The following is a 19,922-nucleotide window of genomic DNA, read 5'->3' as shown; positions in this document are numbered from 1 at the left end:
CCAGCGAGAGCTGTGGGCGTCTGCGTTCCCACCCACGTTTACGGTACACGCCGCAGCCCTGCGAGAGCCCCGTGGCACGGCTTTGCCCCCGATTCAACAGGCCCAATAAAAACTTGGAAGAGATAAAGAAGTTCTCTGAGGGCTCTTTTATTGTCCTTATCAGCAATGAATTGTAAAAGGGGAGATAGAAAAGTGTGTTTTGCACCTGGAAGAGAAAGTGGCCGCGTCTGTGGAATGTTTAGATTCCGTGGCTGTTTTTCGTGCAGCTCGGGAACGCCCCGCGCGGGTTTGCTCCGTCACGGCAGACGCCTCCCTCCACCCCAAGACGTCTGCGAGCCGTCCCCGAGCTTTGCAGACTGCCGCGTGTCCTGGCCGAGGGCTGGTTAGGGACTGAGAAGTGCCGTTGTCCCTGCAAGGCGGGGGGCACGCGACGCGGGCGCCGTGCAACGCCGCAGTGCTGCCGTTTGATCCGCGGTCGGTGGCGTCCTGCCCGATGCGGGGCCCAGGAACCGTCCCCGAGGCTGCACCCAAGTCGTGCTGCGTATCCGCCCTAAATATCGTGCTGCGATTTCTCTGGGGCTTCCCCCGGCCACCTCCAGCTCCTGTGGGTTTTGGTTTAATTGCTGCCGTCTCTGGGCTGTGCCCGTGAGGTCCGGGGTGTGAAAGGCGTGCAGTGATTTTTCAGGGAGGACATTTCACACGATCTTACCGCATCGCGCTTTTTCTGCAGGCGGGCGGGTGTTAACATGTTCTGAAAAAGGAAGAGCCAGACCAGAGGGCTAGAAAGTCGTGAATCCCGTCTTTTAAAAGCTCTCGGTGTGTTTTAGTTCTGTCGCCTTCTCGCAGCTCCTTGACGAGTGGCTTTTTCTGCCCTGCGTTCAGGTGGTGTGGCTGGCCAGCGCCTGTGTGTTTGGTCTGCTTAGCAGTAATTTTTTTTTTACAGGAATTTCTAATAAACTCGTGCTTTATTTAGTCCTCATTTTTTCCAAAGCTCTCCCTTTTCTTTTTCCATCCTCCCCATCCAGACCAACCCTGCCCGATAACCCGCTGCCAGCTCGCTTTCCTCCTTGCCCACCTTACCCAAGCTAATGCTCATTAAAGTGACACTCCACAGAGTTTTATTTCTTTTCCTTCTCCAAGACACTCAACAGTAACCAGCACTTTTCCACTGCAGCACCCTGGGGCAGACGAAAGGTCCCTCTGCCGCCGTAACCAGCTCCGCGTGACGGCAGAGGCGTGATAAAGATGGTAAGAAGGCGGCAAATGCTGCCCTGCTCCAGTTTTCCCGGCAGCTGGTGGCCTCTTGGAAAGAAAAAACCTTGCTTTTGCTGTCAGATCGGGACAAGGGGAACCTCCTTGGCTCCTCCCCGGCACCCACGGCCGGGAGGAATTCTCCTGGCGCCTGATCCGCTCGCTGCTCCCTGCTCTGCCACTTCATCGGCTGGCAGGCTCCTCCCGCCTTACAGCCCGGGAGGCTGCTGAGAAAGGAGTTGTTTTTCAAACCTTTAGCAAATTACTCCGCAAAATCTATTTTTTTTTCTTTTTTTTGCCTGCCTTGCCGGAGCCGCTGTTCCCTTCCCCTCACTCAGACTCAGCTCAAGCCCTTGGCAGGGCTCCTTCCAAGAGTTACGTACGGTATTTTGCTTTGTTGGCCTGGTTTTGGTCTTGGAAGAAGCATTTTGGTGGGTGACAACAATCTGGCCCAGGACTTCAGTATCGTGTCTTTGTGCTCTCTGGGTGCTACCTGCGGGCGCTCGGCACCCAGGGCTGCGTGCGTGGGCGGGGGCTCGACGGCGGTGGGAGCCCCTGTGACGCCCGCTGCTCCTCCCGCCCACCCTCTCCCCAGCGCATCCCGTTCCGCTGCGGTTTGCTCCTTCAGATCGCACGAGGATGAAGGATCTGACTCGAATTAACTAATTAGAGGCTGACCACGCTTGGCGTCGCTGATATCTCTTGAATTTTGTGGCACAGAGGCACTGTGCCTGTTTTCCCGAGGCTTACTTGACTACATTCCTGTTTTTTTCTGCAGCAAACCTTGGAAGGAAAGTGAGCAACACTGCGTTTGCAGTTAGGTGGTTATCTCTAACATCAGGAAGGTCACGCCGCAAAAATAGAGATCCTGTTTGTGTGGGCGGCAGCGTCCTGCGCACACGTGGGAAGAGCATCGGGCCTGGGCTGCTCGGCCGCCGCCGCGATGCCGATGCGGTGATGGCCCCGGCCCCGACCTCCCCGCCCTTGGAGAAAAGCTGCCCCGGGAATGAAAATTCTCCACCTCCTGCCTTCCCCTCGGTTTAGCTTCCCGTACGCTCCTTCCCCGCCGCTGTCCCCGCGGATTACACACCTCCCTGTTCTCAGCCGCAGCTCTCTGGCCGGTTGGGGTATCTTGCCCCAGGGATGTGGTTTTGGGCGTTGGCCGTGCAGGGTCTCCGGGGTGGGGTCCCCTCTCCGTGGGAACCGCAGCCCCGCTCCCCCTCCGTGTCCAGCCCAGGGGGAAGGCTGGATCCTTTCTCAGGAAAAGCTCGTTAGGCAAGCACTGGGTTTCTTTTAAAAAAGCAGCTCACGTGTTTTCCAGAGCTGGATTTATTGTATTTTAGTTGTCTTATGTTTTTTCAATCTTCCTCTGTAAAGACTTCACATACCCTCCCGTTTCCCGCTGCACGGGATGTCAGCAGTGCCCTCCTTCAAGCATTTTATTATTTTTTCCCTCTCAGAATGGCGATGAACTATGGATCTCCGCATCTTTTATGCTGCCTTCAAGGCACTCATTTAGCATACAGATGCTTGAAGTCTGTTCTGTTAGATCTTTAGGTCCATTTTCCGTTTAATGCACTTTATTGGTATTCTCACAGCACAAAGAGGAGCCTCAGAAGTAAAACAATCCATTTATGGAGAGAGGTGGACACATAGGGTTTCATACCAAGTTTATTTCTTTTTTATTTTTTCTTTATTTTTCATAATCACTTCTTTTGCACAACAACAACCTCAAGTTGACAATGAAATGCACGCGGCGGACCAAAGGGAACCGGACGAGGCTCTGTTAGTGATGGAAAGTCCTTCCACGACGCCGCGCCAGCTCCCCGCCCGGCTGCCCACCCGCCCCGAGCGAGGGTGGCCCAGGCCGCGGCAGGAGGAGCGAATCCTGCCCGGGAGGGCGGCCGGGGTGCTGAGCCCTGGGGTTACGGCTCAGCCCCGCGGCCACGCAGTCATCTTCCAAACCTCCGCCGGCAGCCCTGGGCCATGCGTTCCTCCCGGGATGGACAGATGCCTACCACGACTCGGGGCCTGGGCACTTCCCACTTTCAGAGCATTTCAGAGCCACGGATGCGTCGGCTCTCCCGCCGTCCCCGCGGGGCAGGGAGCGTCGGTGTCCCCTTGTCACAGGGAGGGGAAACTGAGGCCTGGGGGATGCCAGGGCTGGGACGCTCGGCTGTCCCCCACGCTCGGTCCCACCGTCCCGGCGGCGGGTAGGGGCGGCTGCCTCCCGGCACCCCGGGGGCCACAGGACACCCAAACGTAGGTGTTGGCCAGCGCCCCTCTTCTGCTTTACTTGAAGACGACTGACTACAGAGGTGGGGTTTGTTGGCCTTGCTACGCCGTCTCGTCCCTAGCACGGACAGTAAGGAATCTCTAGCACCGTAAACAGCTGCTCCCTGACTCATTTCAAGTGGCATATGAGTGTATGTGCATATATCGTTTCCACGTACGTGTTCCTGTGCGCGTGTGCACAGCCGCTGCGAGGGAAGGAAGTAACGCAGCGGGCTTAAACGGACCCCGTGAGACCGGCTCTGCAGAGCCAGGGCCAGCTCGCACTGGGCCAAGCAAAAGCAAGCGAGCCGACGTTTACATCGCGGGAGGAGCAGCGATGCCAACCCGCCCCACGGTAGGACGCATGCAACCGCAAACTGCCACCGGCCCCGGGAGGCCAGCTCAAAGGCAACCCCGCATCTGGGTTAGAGCAAGATTTTTTGGGGACTCAAACGTGATAAGACAAGGAATCGGCTCGGTCCAGCAGTCTGAGGGGCCAGCACCCGCTTACGGACGGAGCTGAGCACTGCGCTGTGTGGGCTGAGGTGAGCGCAGAGCTTTAATTTGGGGTACGAGGCCGGTTGTCCCAGCTCCTGCGCAGCTTCGCTCATCGCCCGACTGCCGGCTGGGAGCTCATTTAGCGTCAGCTTCTCCATCTTGCTCGAACCAGAGGCCCCTCTCCAGGAGAGCCGTTTGAAAGGTCTACGTGTGCGCATGATGAATTGTCACCCACCCGCCTTTCCTGCCTCGCACAAGTGCCAACGTTCGCGGTCCGGGCAGAGACGCTGCCCGCGCCTCGAGGATGCTCTCCCTGCCAGGGCTGCTAACCGTTCTGACAGAGCCGGAGTGGTAACATCTCCGAGGATCAGTGAGGAACCTCAAGCCCTCCCAGTAGGATGGCGGCCCTGGAAACTGGGTGGGTTGCATGCCATGTCCGCGACCACAGAACGTGGGAACGGTCCGGGAATGAGGCTGGGATGTTAATGAGGATACTTAATTAAGTCTCAATTGAGGCATGAAGTATGGTGCTGCACACAACCATTACTTGGGAGATGGAAAGGCATGAAACAGCCGTGATCCCGCACCGTGCTGTGTGCCGCCACCGCGGCTGCTGGTGCCGGTTTGGAGCAGCATGGTGGGTGGGTGGACGCCCCTCGCGCAGCCAAAACACGCGGCCAAAGCAGTCACACGTTTCCCCGATAGCGTCCAGCGGTGCCGGACGAATGTCCAGCTCCCCGCCATCCCTACTACATCCACCCGCACCGGGCGAACACCGCTCGGCGGCGCCTCACGCGCCTGGGCCCACAGACAAGGCTGTTTCCGTGGCACAACGCATCTCGGCAGCAGCAACAGAGCCGGGCCCCCGACGTTACGGATGCAAAACCGGGGAGCAGCCCGGACCCCTCGCACCAGGAGGTTTGGGCTCACCCTGCATCCAAGGTACCGGAATTGAAGCATCGCCTCTATTCCACCTCGCAGCCCTTCCTCCTCCTCCCGGCACGAGGAGCAGCCCGTCCCGCTCTCGCCACCCTGCCTGCTGGACTGAGCTGCCTCCCGCTCCCCATTCCCTGATTTTCCAGCTGCTCTCCAGTCCGGCACTCCCACCCCGCCAGCACCCGGCCTTCACCTGACCCAGCCGCTGCCTCCTCCTGAGCCCCACGCAGGGAGTGAAAACGCTCGTCTCTCCTCTTTCAAACTCCTGCTCATGAGTACATTTCTGAGAATAGTCAAATAGTCATAATTAGTCATTATAGTACTAAAACCAGTATTTACAACAAGCTCCAGGTCAGAATTACACACCAAGCAAACACGCAGCACCACAGAGAGCAGGACGGGGTTAATATCTCGCAGAGACCGTCTCAGGTCCCGCCAGCGCGGGACACAGACGCTTGACAGTTTCAACCATTTCTTACACACAAACATTTCATTTAAATTACTCTTAAATTAGTATTACTTTTTTTAAACTTTTTAAAATGTCTCGTCACTATGTGAATGAGGTGATGCTGGCGGTGATGCCGCGCTCTACACAGACGCTTATCTAAGACAGCTGCTACTATAAACTGATCATTGCTACTGTTAAGAAATTCAACCCTCAGTTTCCTTCCTCTTTGCCCTAAATCTTGTTTCCATCCTTACCGGACAGCGCTGGGGCTTTCCGTCAGCCCTGTCCTCCCCGGCCCGGGCGGAGGGGCTGGCAGCGAGGCAGCCCTTCCCTCCGGGAGCGGAGTCCCCCAGCCAAACCGCAGCCGAGGGACCGCTGCCGGATCCAGCTGGGAGATCGGCAGAGAGCCCCGGGATCCGACCTCCAGCAGCGGCCGCTCTTCGGCTTTTGGGGGGTTTCTGCGACCGCCTGATGCTCGCCCCGGGCCGTAACCAATTTTTCACCCAATTAAAGCACAGGGGGGCAGAAAACCTCAGCTTCTGACAGGCTCGGCGATGGTTTCCTCCTCAGCGGGGTGGGGAGGCGAGGGGATCGTTATTCCCCGCATCGCCATGCAGAGCGGGGTCCCCGGGGAGCCCCGTGCCCACATCTGCGCCCTCTGCGTGCCTGATTTATCCCCCAAGGATGCTGCCAAGCCCCGGGCAGGAGTCCCCCAGCCCCCCAGCCTCGGTTCTTTGGAGGCTCAGGGTGCAGAGGACGCCCATCACCGCTAACGAAACACCTCGGTGCCTTGGACCTTGGTTTGCGCCAGGGGCTGAGAGGGCAGCCAGGACGCAGGGGCCATCGCGAGGCGGGGGGAGCGGGACCCTGGCATAAATACCGACCAGGCGCCCCCGAAACACCGCACCGCTCTGGTAAAAAAATACAGCAACCCAGTGATCTCCAAGCGCTGGACAGAGGAGAATTCGTTTTACCTTCTGCCTCAAATGAACGCAGCTTCCACTGAGTCCTCTGCAAGGACCACGCTCCTGCGGCACCGCATCCCCGGCACCGCGTCCTGCGAGCCCCGCGTGCCGGAAGGCGGCCGTGCCCCGCTCGTCAGGCGCAACGTCTCCGCTCAGGCTTTTCACGGCAGAGGCAGGACGAGGGGAGCGGGTCTGCGGATCGCGGCGGAGGGCGGCTGCCCCTCGCCCTGCGCGGTGGCGGCCCGGGCCCTGGCTGCCTCCCCGAGCCGTGACATGAGGAGGTGAGGGAGTCCATGGGCTTTGGCTGCCAAAAGCATCTCTGCATGCTCCCTGCTCATCCCTACCTTCATCAAGAGACAATTTGTTCTTTAAACGAGGCCCTGGAAAGCTAAAGATAGGCGAGAAATGAGCGTGGGGTCGTCTCCTCCCCCTCACCGCAGAACTGCCCTGGAACGGCAGCGAAGAGTCACACCCGTCTTTGGAAGGAGGGACGGGCGATCATTCTGCTCACCAAAAGGCTCTCTCACAACCACGCACGTCTCTGTTGGATTTGCTTTCTTACTGGGGTGAAATCCCACGTTGTGGGAGCACCGGAGAGCCCGCAGACCGAGCGTCCTCTCCCAGGGCTCCGGCGGAGCCGCGGATGCGATCGCCGTCTGCGGTTCTCCCGGGCTGCTCGGCCGAGGCCTCTCGGTCCCCGCTCTGCCGGGGAGGGGGCGGTTGGCGAGACGGGGGCTCTGCGCGCCGCGGCTCCCGAGCCGTCCGGTCCCTCTCATCCCTGTCTCCTAGCGCTGGCCGACACGGGGCTGCTCCCTGTTCCACCTCCCTCACAGAAATGATCGCTTGCTTCCCGTTATTCTGAAACTGACACTTGGCTCAGAGCAAACACCAAGAGGAGTAAAAGCCCCGGATACGAAATCCGTATCTTCATGACACTGCTGGTTGAATTTATTAATATCTTAATTATTTTTTTTTTACATCAGTTTAAGAAATATTATTTTTTTTTAAAAAAAAGGACAAAACCCTCCAAAGAAGCTGTTTGATTGCCTGATTGATCAATCAATTCTCTATTTCATGTGAACTAGTCGCTATTCTGCTTAGAGGTCCCTACGATCCGTGAATCCCCACAAGAACTGACGATTAAGGATGCCGAGATAGAGAAGCGTGTAGCTGGGGGACGAACACCGGGGAGGGGGGGGGATGGAGAACCGAAGGTCGCATCTAGACAAACAAAAGAAAATGTGTTGGTTGGTCGATTGGTTGCTTTGTTAACAGGAACCAGGTGCTAGATGTGTAGAAAAGCCCTTTATCCAGAGATCTCCTCCCGCTGTTCCTTGTTCCTGCGAACTTCAGCTGCGTGCAGTTCCTGCAAGGACGGGAGAGACGACACCAGGCGGGTAAATCTTTAGGGCAAGCCTAGAGCTGCTGATGCCTCCTGACCGCTACAGGCTGACACTTCCCGCTCCTGCAATCTCTATTTTCCTCCTCTCCCGCACGCAGGATTTGCACCAGCCAAAAAAAATCAAAACCAGACCAGTTTCCCATCCGAGGCGCCCTGAGGACAGCAGGTTACGCCGGCAAAGAGCAAAGCACCTCATCCACGGGAGCCTGGAGGCAACGTGAACCTACAGCGAGCGCGTTCCTGGCTCCTCTCTGCAAAGCCCCTCGGCCACGCAGCCCCCAGACGTGAGGTGGGCCCGATCCTCTGCCTTTGAGCTTGCACTTCTCAAGATCAGCCGGTTGGGGTTTTCTCTACTGACCTTGAAGGACTCAACCCCCCTCCTCATGCTGCTCCGGAGCAGGGACGCTCCACAGCCTGCTTTCCACCGCCAACCAAACACCTGCTCCCCTGTGCCCGTCGCTCTGGGACGACCCCACAGTGACCAGACCCCAAACCCCGCCGTGGGCATCAGCGCCCGCCCCTCTCCGGGGCGCCACACTCGCCTTCTCGCGGAGCCGCTCCCTCAAGGCAGCCAGATGTGCTTCGCGGATCTCCCTGCTCAGCTCCATCTTGTAGTTGAGCTTCTCCTCGGCCAGGCGGCTGAAGTTGTTGTTCTCCTCCAGCGCCTTGTGCAGCACCTCCCGCTCGTGTTCCCGCTTCTCCGCCAGCTGCTTCAGCACCTGCGCCTCCTGGGTCTGCCGGGGCAAGGCGGCACGAGAGGCGTAAGGCAACCAAAGAGGCTCTCCCAGCCTTCAGCTCCCCAGAGAGGCTCTCTGACCATCTCCTCTGTGCAAAACCACTCTGCCACCCCCCTCCATCCCATGCTTGGAAGATGCTCTGAGACCTTTTTCCAGCTGCTATGGGGCAATGGCTGCCGGGACCAGCTGCTGCATCCTCCGCAGCTCCCAGACAGGTCACACTCAGGGGACCGAGAGGGCCCCGTACCGCGCAGTTCTAAGGAGAGGATGATGATGATGATCAAGTCCAATTCCCCGCCTAAACCAGGCTGCAGAACCCCACTGTGTGACTCCCACGTCCCACCTGACAATCTAGGGCAGAACGCAGTAAGCGTAAGAACACCGCTACCAGCCATTTGAGATGGCCCCTGCTAGGCCAGATTTAGGGTTTGGTGCGATTGGTACCCGTCACAGAAAAGTCATTGCTTCTACAGGACATCTCGTTACCTTCCTCCGCTCTTCCGCAGCCTCCAGCCTCCTCTGCAGCTCCTCCAAGGACAGGTCCTTCTTCTTGGGGGGGGAGGAAAGGATCGGGCTCTCGGGAGATAAATCTGAAGGGGACTTCAGGATCACTTCGAAGCTCTGGCCTGATGCCCTCTTATCCAGCTGTTTCACCTCCATATCTTTGAGGGGGGAAAAAAACAGAGGCTCTGTGACACTCAGGAGAGCGTTCAACTGAGGGCACCGAGCTCTTCACAAAGAAATTAGGGTGTTCCCATGTCCTGACCTGGATGATTTTGTTCTGTCCCCAAAATTCCCCAATTAGTGATCAGCTTCATCCCCACCTCAAACCAATGCAATCCATTTAAATTCCCAGCATAATTACAGAAAGGGCACATTGCCACCCCAGGACGAAGCAGGCAGCCTCCACAAGCAGTTTCTTTCTGGGAAAATGTGGGTTACATTAATAAAATAAACCAAGAAAGGAGGCTGAACAGAGAGCCCCGGGCTGGGACACGGGTTGCTGCTCCAGGACGGGACAGCCCAGTGCGCTGACGAGCTCCCACGCTGCCTGCTAACGATGCTGTGGCTGCTGTGGGAGCTGGTGACCTACCTCCATACTGGTAGATGGTATTGGGATGGGGCTGGGTGTGGAAACAGGAGCAGATGAGGGAGAGCAGAGACAGCTCCTTCATTTTCTCCTTGTAGGCTGAAAAATACAAAACAGCAATGAGAAGAGAGTCTAATGGCAATGGCAGCGCTTTTTCAGGGAGAAAAGAGGCAAGCAGACACAAGGAAACCCGTGTGTAGCTACCAGATGCAACGGAGGCTTCTCCAGGCTGCCACAGGTTGCCAAAAGGTCCCCAGGCAGCATCTGCTCTAGAGTGAACCACATCAGCTGTCAGCGCAGCAAATGCCACGGGAGACAGGCAGCAGGAATCTACCCCAGCTGGAGGGACGTGCTTCTGTGGGGGATCTGCCCTGCTACCTTCAGAGCAAGACCCTGCACCGGGCCAGGAAAGGGAAATCTCCAACACTTTGTGATATGAAAAGGCGTTAGAGGCAGAACAATTCTGGGGAAAAAAAATCATCCTGTGTACCACATGCTCTCAGAAGCACCTTTTAGATCTTCTCCTCTGCCTTCCTGCAGCTACTCGGGTGGGAAAGCAGTGGTTTTATATGCCTGCTTCATACTTGCCCTTATTTTCCCTCCTAGGTACAGAACTTCATCCTAAGTACCGCCCTCCTTTTGCTAACTGACAGTCCCTGGGGCTCAGATCTTTACTGAACATTTTCCAGTTTGCTTCACATTCTGATTTTAATACCCTGCCCTGTCCTGCTGTTAAACATAAACCAAATAGGAACAGTTGACATCAGCAGTGCCAGCCACAGAGCTGGACATCTTTGATTTTATTCTTAATGAAAAAACTCTTTGGAAAGCCTCTGAGAGTGCTGTATCATGCTAGAAGCCGTGGCATGCAGCCCATGTATCCCATAACGTGCTGCCTGGAGCCCAGAGCAGGGTCCCCTGGACTAAAGAAGAGACATTCAATAGAAACAAAGCACGCACCAAGGTCGTTGCTCTACCATCATGTCTGCTCCTGGCTGAAACCAAGACATTAAGCCAATGTGCCTCATCCCCGATCCACTCATTTAATTGTCTCCTAGCATTTGTGCTTTGTATTTCATTGCTTGAACTTCAGTAGGCCTCCCCCATACTGCTTTCACCATGCTGTCTAGAGGAGCGCGTGCTGCAGGCCCTGCCTTTCCGGAGGTCTGTTGTAGGGATTTTGCAGCTGCCTCCACTCCATTGGGTCCCGCTTTCCCTTCTGTAGAGCAAACCGACCGTCCCTCTCCGTCAATTACCACAAAAAGGAGTGAGAGGACGAAAGGGCACCGCTTCCCCGAGCTGCGGCAGCGCACAGCGAGCTGTGCAAGTGCTCTGCGTCTTCCCCGCGGTGCTGCAGCCCGCGCTCCCGCTGGAGACGGGGAGAGCAGCGGGAACGGCGGCGGCGGACCGAGACCCGCCCCCCGCCAGTGCCGGGGCCCCCCGCCCCAGGAGCTGTCCGTTCAGCACCACGGGAGCGGTCCGGTCAGCACCGCCGGGAGCTGTCCGGTCAGCACCGCCGCCCCCCCGGCCCAGGAACTGCCCGTTCGACACCACCGCCCCAGGGAGCTCCACAAGCAGCAACACGCTGGGGGCATCCGGATGAAGAGAGGGAAGGACCGACCCCCTGAGAAATCACCACTGCCCCACCCCCTGGGAAATAAATGGAGCCCTGAGACTTCCCCGCCTCTGCTCCGGAGCCAGCCGTTACACCCGTGGGACACGGAAGCATCCACAGCAATGCCCTCGCTCCCACGCACTTTTGATTTGACACATCCAGCGACAAACAATAGGCGGCACGTGTGTCCAAGAGCCTGTTAACAGGCTAAAATAAGAAAAGGTTTCCTGTGAGGAGAGGTAGATCCTCTGATTCAGTAAATAAAAGTGAGAAACATAACCTCTGGGCCACTGGGTCAATGAAGATCAAACCCAAGATCTCCTGAAGCAAAGCTAAATCTCAATCACAGCTGCATCAGAAAAGCCACGCTTAAAACTCCCAGGGGTAAAAGATCAGCATCCCAAGCCTCAGCACTAGAACGTACTTCAGAGGCATCTGCACTCACATTTGCCAATAGATAAAAGGGTTTGGGGACATATTTATGCCAGTGGACAAAATCCTTGAACCAAGATAAGAGAGCTGGCTGGCCAGAATATGGCATGGCCAACAAGTCCTGTCCAGGAAAGGCTGTATGTCTTCCAGTGCCCAAATGGATATATTTTAAAAACAATGAGACAGGAAATGCTGAACTTTTTATTTAAGCAACTATTTGCATTTTTTACTTCTGCTAAGTTGGTAAAAATAAATTCAGCTTACACTAAGCAAATATTGTATGTGTGCATAAATCAGGAAGCTCTCTGACTCTGTTCTGAAGGGACTTGGCACCACAGCATCACTTCGGTCTCAGAGGTGCAGCAAGAGCTTTGTCCCGCTGACGGGGAGAGGATTAGGACAGGCTGCTCACTCAGGTATGAATTACTGGTATTTTACATTTCTTTTTAGGCAAACACTGCAACAGAAGGATCAGAAGCAAGTTCATTCACTCTGGTATGGTCTTCATCACTAAGTCATAACACTTCACTGCTTTCATAGTAGAACGGGGGTGAAACATTGCAAATAACCGAGTTTGGTAAATGAAGAGGTGAATAAACTGTAGAAGGTATAGAAAATATAGCAGAGTCCTATCCTGTAAAGTGGGGTAAGCTCGTGTTTTGCTGCCTTCCTGGGAGCCTGAGTAGCTCTTAAGCTACAATCTGATCCAAAAAGGTGCAGTCAGTTCCCCAGCATTTCTGAAATGTATGCCCTGCAATGAGCTCAGTCTGATCCTGCTCCATTTATATTTCACTGCACACCCCATGCAACAATTAATCTTTAGTAAAATTTTTCACCTGACTTTTCTCTGTGCTATATATATAGCACAGGTAAAATTACTTTCTCCTGCTGCAAGGAGAAGGAAGGAGATGACCTGGGCCTTCCCCAAGCCACCGAGAGGGTCAGGGTGCTCCCAGCTTGCCTCCTCTCGAACAACTCATTTCATAGAATCACAGAATCACAGAATCTTACAGTTGGAAGAGATCTGCAAGATCATCACGTCCAACCGTCAACCTATTCCTCTGCTCCCTCTAGTGCTGCGCAGCACATACTGCACTTCCACATCCCCGCAGCCTCGCAGGACTGCTGCGTGCAGCATCCATCCATGCCAAGTGTTTATCTCCGAGTTACCCCCAGGAGACAGGACCCAGCTGCTTCCCGGGCGGCTGCGGTGCAGGAGAGGGGGGAACGGCTGAGCACGGGTGCAGTGTGCGAGCAACGGGAACCATCTTCCCACGCGCCACGTGCCTGGCCAGTGGGGCTCACTGCCCGTTGGGGCTTTAGAAGTTTTGTTCTCTGCTTCCTAAGCGGATAAAATTAAATTGTAGACTAAGCCACCTGTCATTTTTTTTTGGTGTTTAATGATGTCCAGCAAAAGAGAGTGAGGCCACAACATCGATACAGAGGAATTCATAATAACTCAGAGACACAGCAAGCCTAATTTATATGAATTCAGGTAATTCACATGGATGAGACTGGATGTGCTATATCTGACAGCAAGGTCAAAGGAAGGTTATTACAAAAAACCAGTTTGGTTTGCAAAGATAACACTAGAGAAGTAAAACTTGCTTCCATAGGGAATATTATATAATGAAAAATGAGAACAGTCCCATTATAAATGTAGCCAAAGCACAAAGAGAAGGCAGAGGAGCCAGAGAGAGGGAACCAAGTCCCTCAGCACAAAGACTGCAATGCCACACACCCAACAAAAGCAACCATAGTCCTTGAGACGCCTTGAGAGCACAACGGGCTGTAGACATTCTCACCTGGTCTGAATGCTGTCATGAAAATAACAGCCAGGCCTTCACACCAGTCTAACTCACTTCCATCTTCTTGCTCTCCAGCTTCCAAAGCCAGGTCAGCAAGAGAGCTCACACAACCAGAAAACACCAGCCAGGTTTTTTTCAGCTCAGTGGTTGTACCCCCACCGATGCCGTACACCATCTGAGCTGCTCACCGTGGGATGTGAGGCCCAGAAGTTACCACGGGCTCATGTGGAACCATCCATGAGAACCGGCAGATGTGAGGGTTACTCTGCCTTCTGTCAGACATCTGCTGATCTGTCACCCAGGAACGGTTCCCAATCACCCGGCTCCTTCCCTCCTAGGCTTCATTTGCAGCTCGTGTGCCCCACACCAACCCGTGTAACACATGAGCAAATCACTCAAGCTGGAGCACTGGAACTTGTGGGCTGCCCTCGGGAAAATAACCAAATAAATAATGTCCTCTTTTGGGGGCTCAGCAAGAGAGGGGGGCCCAAGCTGTGCAGCAGAGACCCGGCAGCCTGGGCTGGGTGGGTGATTGATTGTCAGGAAGGAGAGCAGCGTGGCCTGGGTTGCTGGATAAAGCAGAGGAAGGAGCCAAATGGAGGCAGCTGTCTCAGACGGTTTGTGGATTTGGGGCAAATATAGGTTCAGATGGTCAGGTTCGGATGAGACAAAGAGCAACAAAGGAGCTGGGGGCCGGGTAAGGCAGCAGCTCGTGAGGCAAAGACGGGATGCGTCAGGTACAAACATGCTGTGTGGCCACAGAGAGTCGTTTGGTCTCTTCGGATCTTGGTTTCCTTTGTATTAACTGAGGATTATGGTTCTGTTAGACAGTGACACTGTTTGTATAAACACACTCAGAGAAGATAAGCTTCTCTAGTAGGGCTCTAAACATGTAGAGGTGCCCTGAAAGAACACAAGGACTGTTGGAGATCCGCTGAGCAGCTCTTCACCAGCTGGGATGTGCCAAAGTGCCTCTGCCCTTTGGTTGCTCTCTAGCTCTTTTGTCTTTCTAAACCCCAGGCCAAGATCTGACCATCGGTTTAACTCCCCTGGGAGACAGGAGCCTTTTTTTTTTAAACATAAGCTTACATCTGGAAGAATAAAGCCCATGTCAGTAGGGCAACTGGGAGGGATGAGCCAGGCATGTTGTTTCCAGTTAATTTAGGGATGTAGAAGTTCTAGTGAGCTTCAGGTCCCTCCAAGTATTGTCATGAAGAATCATCAGCCCTGTTCCCCCTAAGGAAGCCTGAAGCTGCCATCCATCCTGCAGCCACAAAGGTCTCATCTGCAGTTGCCTTCCAGTTCCCGTACCAGGCCACTTTTCCTTTGCAGAAGGAGAATGTGTTCCTCTGATAAAGCAATGCATTCACCAGATCTGAACCAACAGTGACAGGCCCCAAGAAAGGGCTCTTCTGAGATATCTAAGGGATCCTCACATCAAAGAAGATAGGGTCTATATTTTAGAAAGAAGAAATATTTTCCAAGGATTTCAATCTCTCATTTGGATACAGTGGTAAAAAAAAAACCCAAATAAACAAAAGGCCTACAATAGATTCTTTCGGCTTGTAAAACTGAAGTCCCAATAAAAGTATCACAAATTTCTAAGGCTGTATAGACTCCATGAGCACCTGAAGAAAAAGAAGCTAAGTGATTTCTTGAGAAGACGGAGCGATGGAGAGCTCGATAGAAAGGACTCTGACTCTCTGGCATGGGCAGTAGAAGCGTCAGGACAGGGCAATACCGAATGGTGTCCACCAGAAATGGGACTGAGGGGATAACCCAGACCTGCATAAAGTCACCCAGCACTCACGTTTCAGTGTAGGAGGGGAAACCTCGGGATCTGCCAAGGCACATTTACCGTGCCCAGCCAGGAGGCCAGGAGTGACCAACCGGTGTCTCCTCTTGGCCCCACCTTCTCAGACACGCTAGCGGCGGAGAGAAGCCCACGGGCTCTCGCCTCACTGCATCGCTTCATCATCTCCTGTCTCTTTATCCAGCCCAGATGCCTACAGATGGGGGGAAAAGCTACGTAGCCCTGCAGAGCCCAGGCAGCCGGCCCTTCTGCCGTGCCCCGCAGCGCCGAGCTTGGTGCAGGCACCGCGGGGAGGAGGTGCGAGGTGTGCCTGGCCACAGGGCCAGCACCGCAGCCGAGCCCACAATGAGCATGTGCCGCGTCCTCGGCTCCGCCACCACGACCAGCCACCACGACCAGTGGAAAACGCTTGAGCTGGCAGGGAGAAAGGAGAGGGGACTGCTGGGCGGGGGGGAGCGAGCCCCCTTTCTTTTCATCCCAGGGATTTGTTTGTTTTTTTTAAACAAGCCCGAGAAAATCTCCCCAAGGGGGATCAGCCCCTGGGCACCAGCTGCAGACAATTACAGCCGCCCTCCCTTCAGCACGGATTTGCTTTTGCCACAGATAAAGAAGAAAATAAAGAACGCAAACAGGACTTTTGCCTTAATTTAAGGATTTGCTTGGCTTTTTCTCCCGCCGCTCCCGGCCACTCTCTGTTCCTGCTGTGCGTGCCGTGGGCGACGGGGAGCTGCTCCCCGCACGGGCGGCTGGGCGAGGCTTTGGCGAATGTCTCCCTCCTCTTCCTTCTGCCACAGCGCTGCCTTCCCATGGCTTTGATTGTTTCTCTGAGCCGCAGGGAAGCGTGGTTTCTCTGAAGCACACGCTTCTTCACCACCCTAAGTCTCCTTTGACAGTCAAAGCGCATCTTTGGGAAGATGAAACACGCCATAGGGGTGCGGTGGGCTGGGAGGCTGGGAATGCGCCAAACGGAAAAGCTGCGTTCTGCCTACGCGTATTTTTTTTTCCACCACCTCGTCCATCTCAAGTTCGACGCAACCTTGGTTTAGATGGCTGGTAAGTCTGATCCGTCCCCCCCACCCCCACGCTGCAAGCGAGGTCCAGCCCTGTTCTGTAGGAGAGGACGGCAGATGGGTGGGACCTCCCGAGCGTGCGCTGGCGCACAGGCTCCTCGAGACGGGGGTATGTGCAGAAACAGATACAATAGCTGGGGGTTTTCTGCCACATTTTCACAACGCCGCTTTACCATCTTCAACTGCGTGCAAAGCCCACCCGGGATCAGCTGCACCCTTACACCCCCCGCCCCCCAGCTCTCTGCCCTTCCCTCCCCTGCATCTCCTGGTCTTTCAAAAGGAGAAAGGAAGAGAAAATGCACGGCAGGCGACACGGGCGAAGGCCAGAGCAAGAAGGCAGCAGTGTTGCCTGCTCTCCCTCCGGCTGCGTCCCTGCCCGGGGGGCACAACGCGCTGCCCGCTTTTCCTTTTTGTCTGCTGCTCCGTTCCGCCCCGCACCCCAGCCCTCCCGGGTGCAGCTTCCCCGCCCCAGCCCCTCTTTATGCACCGCAGAATCCAGAGCCCTTCCAAGAGAAAACTTGGTTGTTGTTTTTTTTTTTTTTTTCAAAAGAAAAAGCCCTTCTAAGCCCACCCACCGCTCATTGTACCATTTCAGGCTTTTCTTCTCCTTCACTCGCGTTCCCAGTTTCAGCCATTTGAATCCCCCCTCCCCAGTTAAACAGGGCAAGACACATTTTTAGGGAACAGGCTGGAGCCAAGGAGCGCAGCATCCTCAGAGCAGTCTGCCGCCCCGCAGCCAAACCCGACCCCGGCGCCACGCTCCCCGGCAGCCGCCCTGCGATTCCCCGTCTTGCTGCAGCGGGAGGAAGGGCTTCCCCTGCACCACTCGGTTTCACCCAGCGCCATCAGAGGACCGCTCCCCTCTAGCATCTTCTAACGGACAAACGTGAGCTGCGGGAGAAACCTAGGGATGGGAAGCCCTGAGAACACACAGCAACCCGTCGAGGTTGTTCGGGTTGGGTCTGGGGGGATTTTCTAGGGTATTACTGTCAGTCTTTCTTTCCGTTACCCATTTTAGGCAATACCTGATCTTCACCAAACAAAATGTCATTGCTGATTTCTCTGCATCCAGCTAGGCAGCGTGCAAATTTTTATTATGCAAAAAAAAAAAAAAAGGCTGTATCACGTTACAAAAAGAATAATTAATTGGCATGCAGCAGCATCTTCCTATGGCACAACGTTACGGCAGCGATATTTTAAATTGGCAAGTTTATCGCGTGTGTATTCATATTAAAATAAAAAGCCCACCTGCTATCTTGCATCAGAGGGGTGTGTGTGCACGGGGGAGGAAGGGGAACAATGCTGCCATACCAGCTGCCTCCCCATCAGACAACTCCCCCGAAACGCACAGAAAAAAAAACCAAAACCCTCAAATAATGACAAAAGAAAAGAAAACCTGATGGTTCTCGAGGCGGATTGAGGAGAAGCCCACCCCGAAGATGCCTGTCCTACCTGAGACGGTGCTGGCCATGCTGCTGCGGGGGCGCGGAGCGGGTGCTGCAGGAACGCAGGGAGCTGCGGAGATGCTGCAGTGCTGCGGGGAGGGAGGACGGGCTCAGCTGGAGGGGGCTGCAGCCATCCGCTGTGGAGAGCCCAGAGAAAAGGAAGGGCTGGGAAGAAAAAGAAGGGTCACTAGTTGGGAATATTAATTAGCGTATCAGGCCTCCTTCCTTGGGTGGCTCTGACGGCAGATCCCTCCCAGGCAAGGCTGCCTGCCAGAAACACAGCCCCAGTGCGGGGGGGCGAGGAGACACACCCAGCCAGGCGCTGGGAAAAGATGGTTTTTCCTCCTCTTCCTCCCTTTCTTCTCTGCTCCAGTCAGGCTAAGCTGCTTTTTCCCCTGCTGAAAGCAGAAATAAGCAAATACATTGATTTTTTTTTTGGGTTTTTTTTGTGTTTTTTTTTTTTTTAACTACCCATTCCAAGGTGGTGCCCACCCACAGGGCCAGGTCTGGTGTCTGGCTTAGCTGGGCTGAAGTGTAAAACCCAGACCCTGAACCATGCAGCAGCTGTAGGCAAACAGCGACGGGAGCAGGGATCCCAGGCAGGCTCGGCATTTTCAGGCACCTTTTTTTTTCACACAGCACTGGGGCACAAAAGGGGCTGCAGTTTGGGGGGAAATTGCTGTAGAAGTAGATAAGGAAGAGCAGAACGGAGCTTTCTGAATTCAGTGGGACTTCACTGGGTTTCTCTGCACCCCCAGGCATCAGGACCTCTTTTCTTTTCCGTTTCTGTTCTGTTTTCTGTAATTTCTGCCATTTCCATCTATGGCTGTTGCTAGGGGGCAATGCGTCTGTGCCGCTAGAGCATCGCACACGCATCAGGGACCAGTGACCAGGACCCCTCCCCAAGTCCCCGTTGCCAACCGCACCCATCCGACCCCGGCCGCACAAACCCCACCCGGGGCCCGTGGCCACCATCCCACGCCACCCTCCCAGCCCCCGGCCCTCTCCTGCCGGCCACGCAGCTCCTCCGGCTGAAAACATCCCGAATCTCCCGGCACGCTGCAATGCAGAGACTCCCGAACAATTCCAGCAGCCGCAGGGATCTTCACGTAGCTGCTGGCGCTCTGCCTCGGCCAGGGGCAGGACCCACAGGCAGTGCCTACTGAATTCTGTTAAAAACACAGAGATTTCCCTTTTTTCCTCATTTTTTCCCCAATCTCCAAGTGTCCTACTCCTTCAACATCGTCTTTAAAAAGATGAAAAATATAGAAAATACCTCTAATTCAGAATAATATTAACACTATCCACAAATTTTCAATGTTATCTTGAAGGCAGCAGGCCGAATTGTCTGTGTTTCCACACCAGACTCCGTTTCCAGACGAAGGCAGCCGTCCCAGGCACCTGGAATAATTCTCTGCCGCTGTTCAGGACGAGCTCTGGCTTTGCGTTACCTACCGGACCTGAGAGGGTCTGTCTACCTCTTGCGATATTCTGGAGCTTCTGGGTATAAACTGCACGCATTTTATTCCCTTTATTTAGAAGAAGGTACGGATTAGGGAAAATCGGTGAGTATTTGGCTCACATGTCCTGTGCCTTCATCACACGTGACATCCAGCCAGGCAGACTATCAGGAAGCAACAGATTTTCATGGAGAATCAGCAAAGAAGTTGCTGACACACACTTCTTTCACTACTTGATTGCAAATATTTTCAACACTTTTAATAATTAAGTATTTCTAGCTGTCTTTCAACGTAGGAAGAGCCTCTTCCACTAACACACACTTTCAACGACGCTGAAAACAAAAGAAAAATTCCATAACTAACAGAAAAGATTCTCTCTTCAACACATCCCAATCCAAGAGAAAGGAGAAAAAGAATTGAGGGAGAGAAACCTGTGACAGCAACATCAGCACTAACCCAGGAACACGTTCCCCTGAAGGCAAGAGGGCTATTGGGATGTTTCCTCTTTAGTGTCTCTCCCGTGCACTTGAGAAACGGGGCCAGGACCTGGATGAGGAAGGAGAGGAGGTGCACTAGTTCAGCCGCACAGAGGCGTAAAGGAGGCTGGGAATTCAGGTCACCCTGGGCCCACTCAGCTCAACGGGTATCGTGTGTACGTAAAGTTGGCAGCGTGAAGCT

At 54.6% G+C, this 19,922-nt stretch overlaps 1 protein-coding gene across 1 annotated transcript; it reads right to left on the bottom strand.

The window, feature by feature from the left end:
* Window positions 1-2,904: 2,904 nt before the first annotated feature.
* STMN3 (stathmin 3) lies at window positions 2,905-18,031 on the bottom strand. The gene is made up of 5 exons (XM_086760541.1): window positions 17,792-18,031; window positions 9,605-9,700; window positions 8,998-9,173; window positions 8,317-8,508; window positions 2,905-7,738 (listed from the first exon to the last, which is right to left on the bottom strand). The coding sequence occupies exons 1-5, from the start codon at window positions 17,808-17,810 to the stop codon at window positions 7,679-7,681; spliced, it is 543 nt and encodes a 180-aa protein (XP_086616667.1). The 5' UTR covers window positions 17,811-18,031; the 3' UTR covers window positions 2,905-7,678.
* Between the last annotated feature and the right edge of the window lie 1,891 nt (window positions 18,032-19,922).

The sequence above is a fragment of the Chlamydotis macqueenii genome, chromosome 16 (assembly GCF_036417535.1).
Source record: "Chlamydotis macqueenii isolate bChlMac1 chromosome 16, bChlMac1.mat, whole genome shotgun sequence".
NCBI classification, from domain to species: Eukaryota; Metazoa; Chordata; class Aves; order Otidiformes; family Otididae; genus Chlamydotis; species Chlamydotis macqueenii.
The sequence above is the reverse complement of the archived record's forward strand: the minus strand, read 5'-3'. Positions and strand labels throughout refer to the sequence as shown.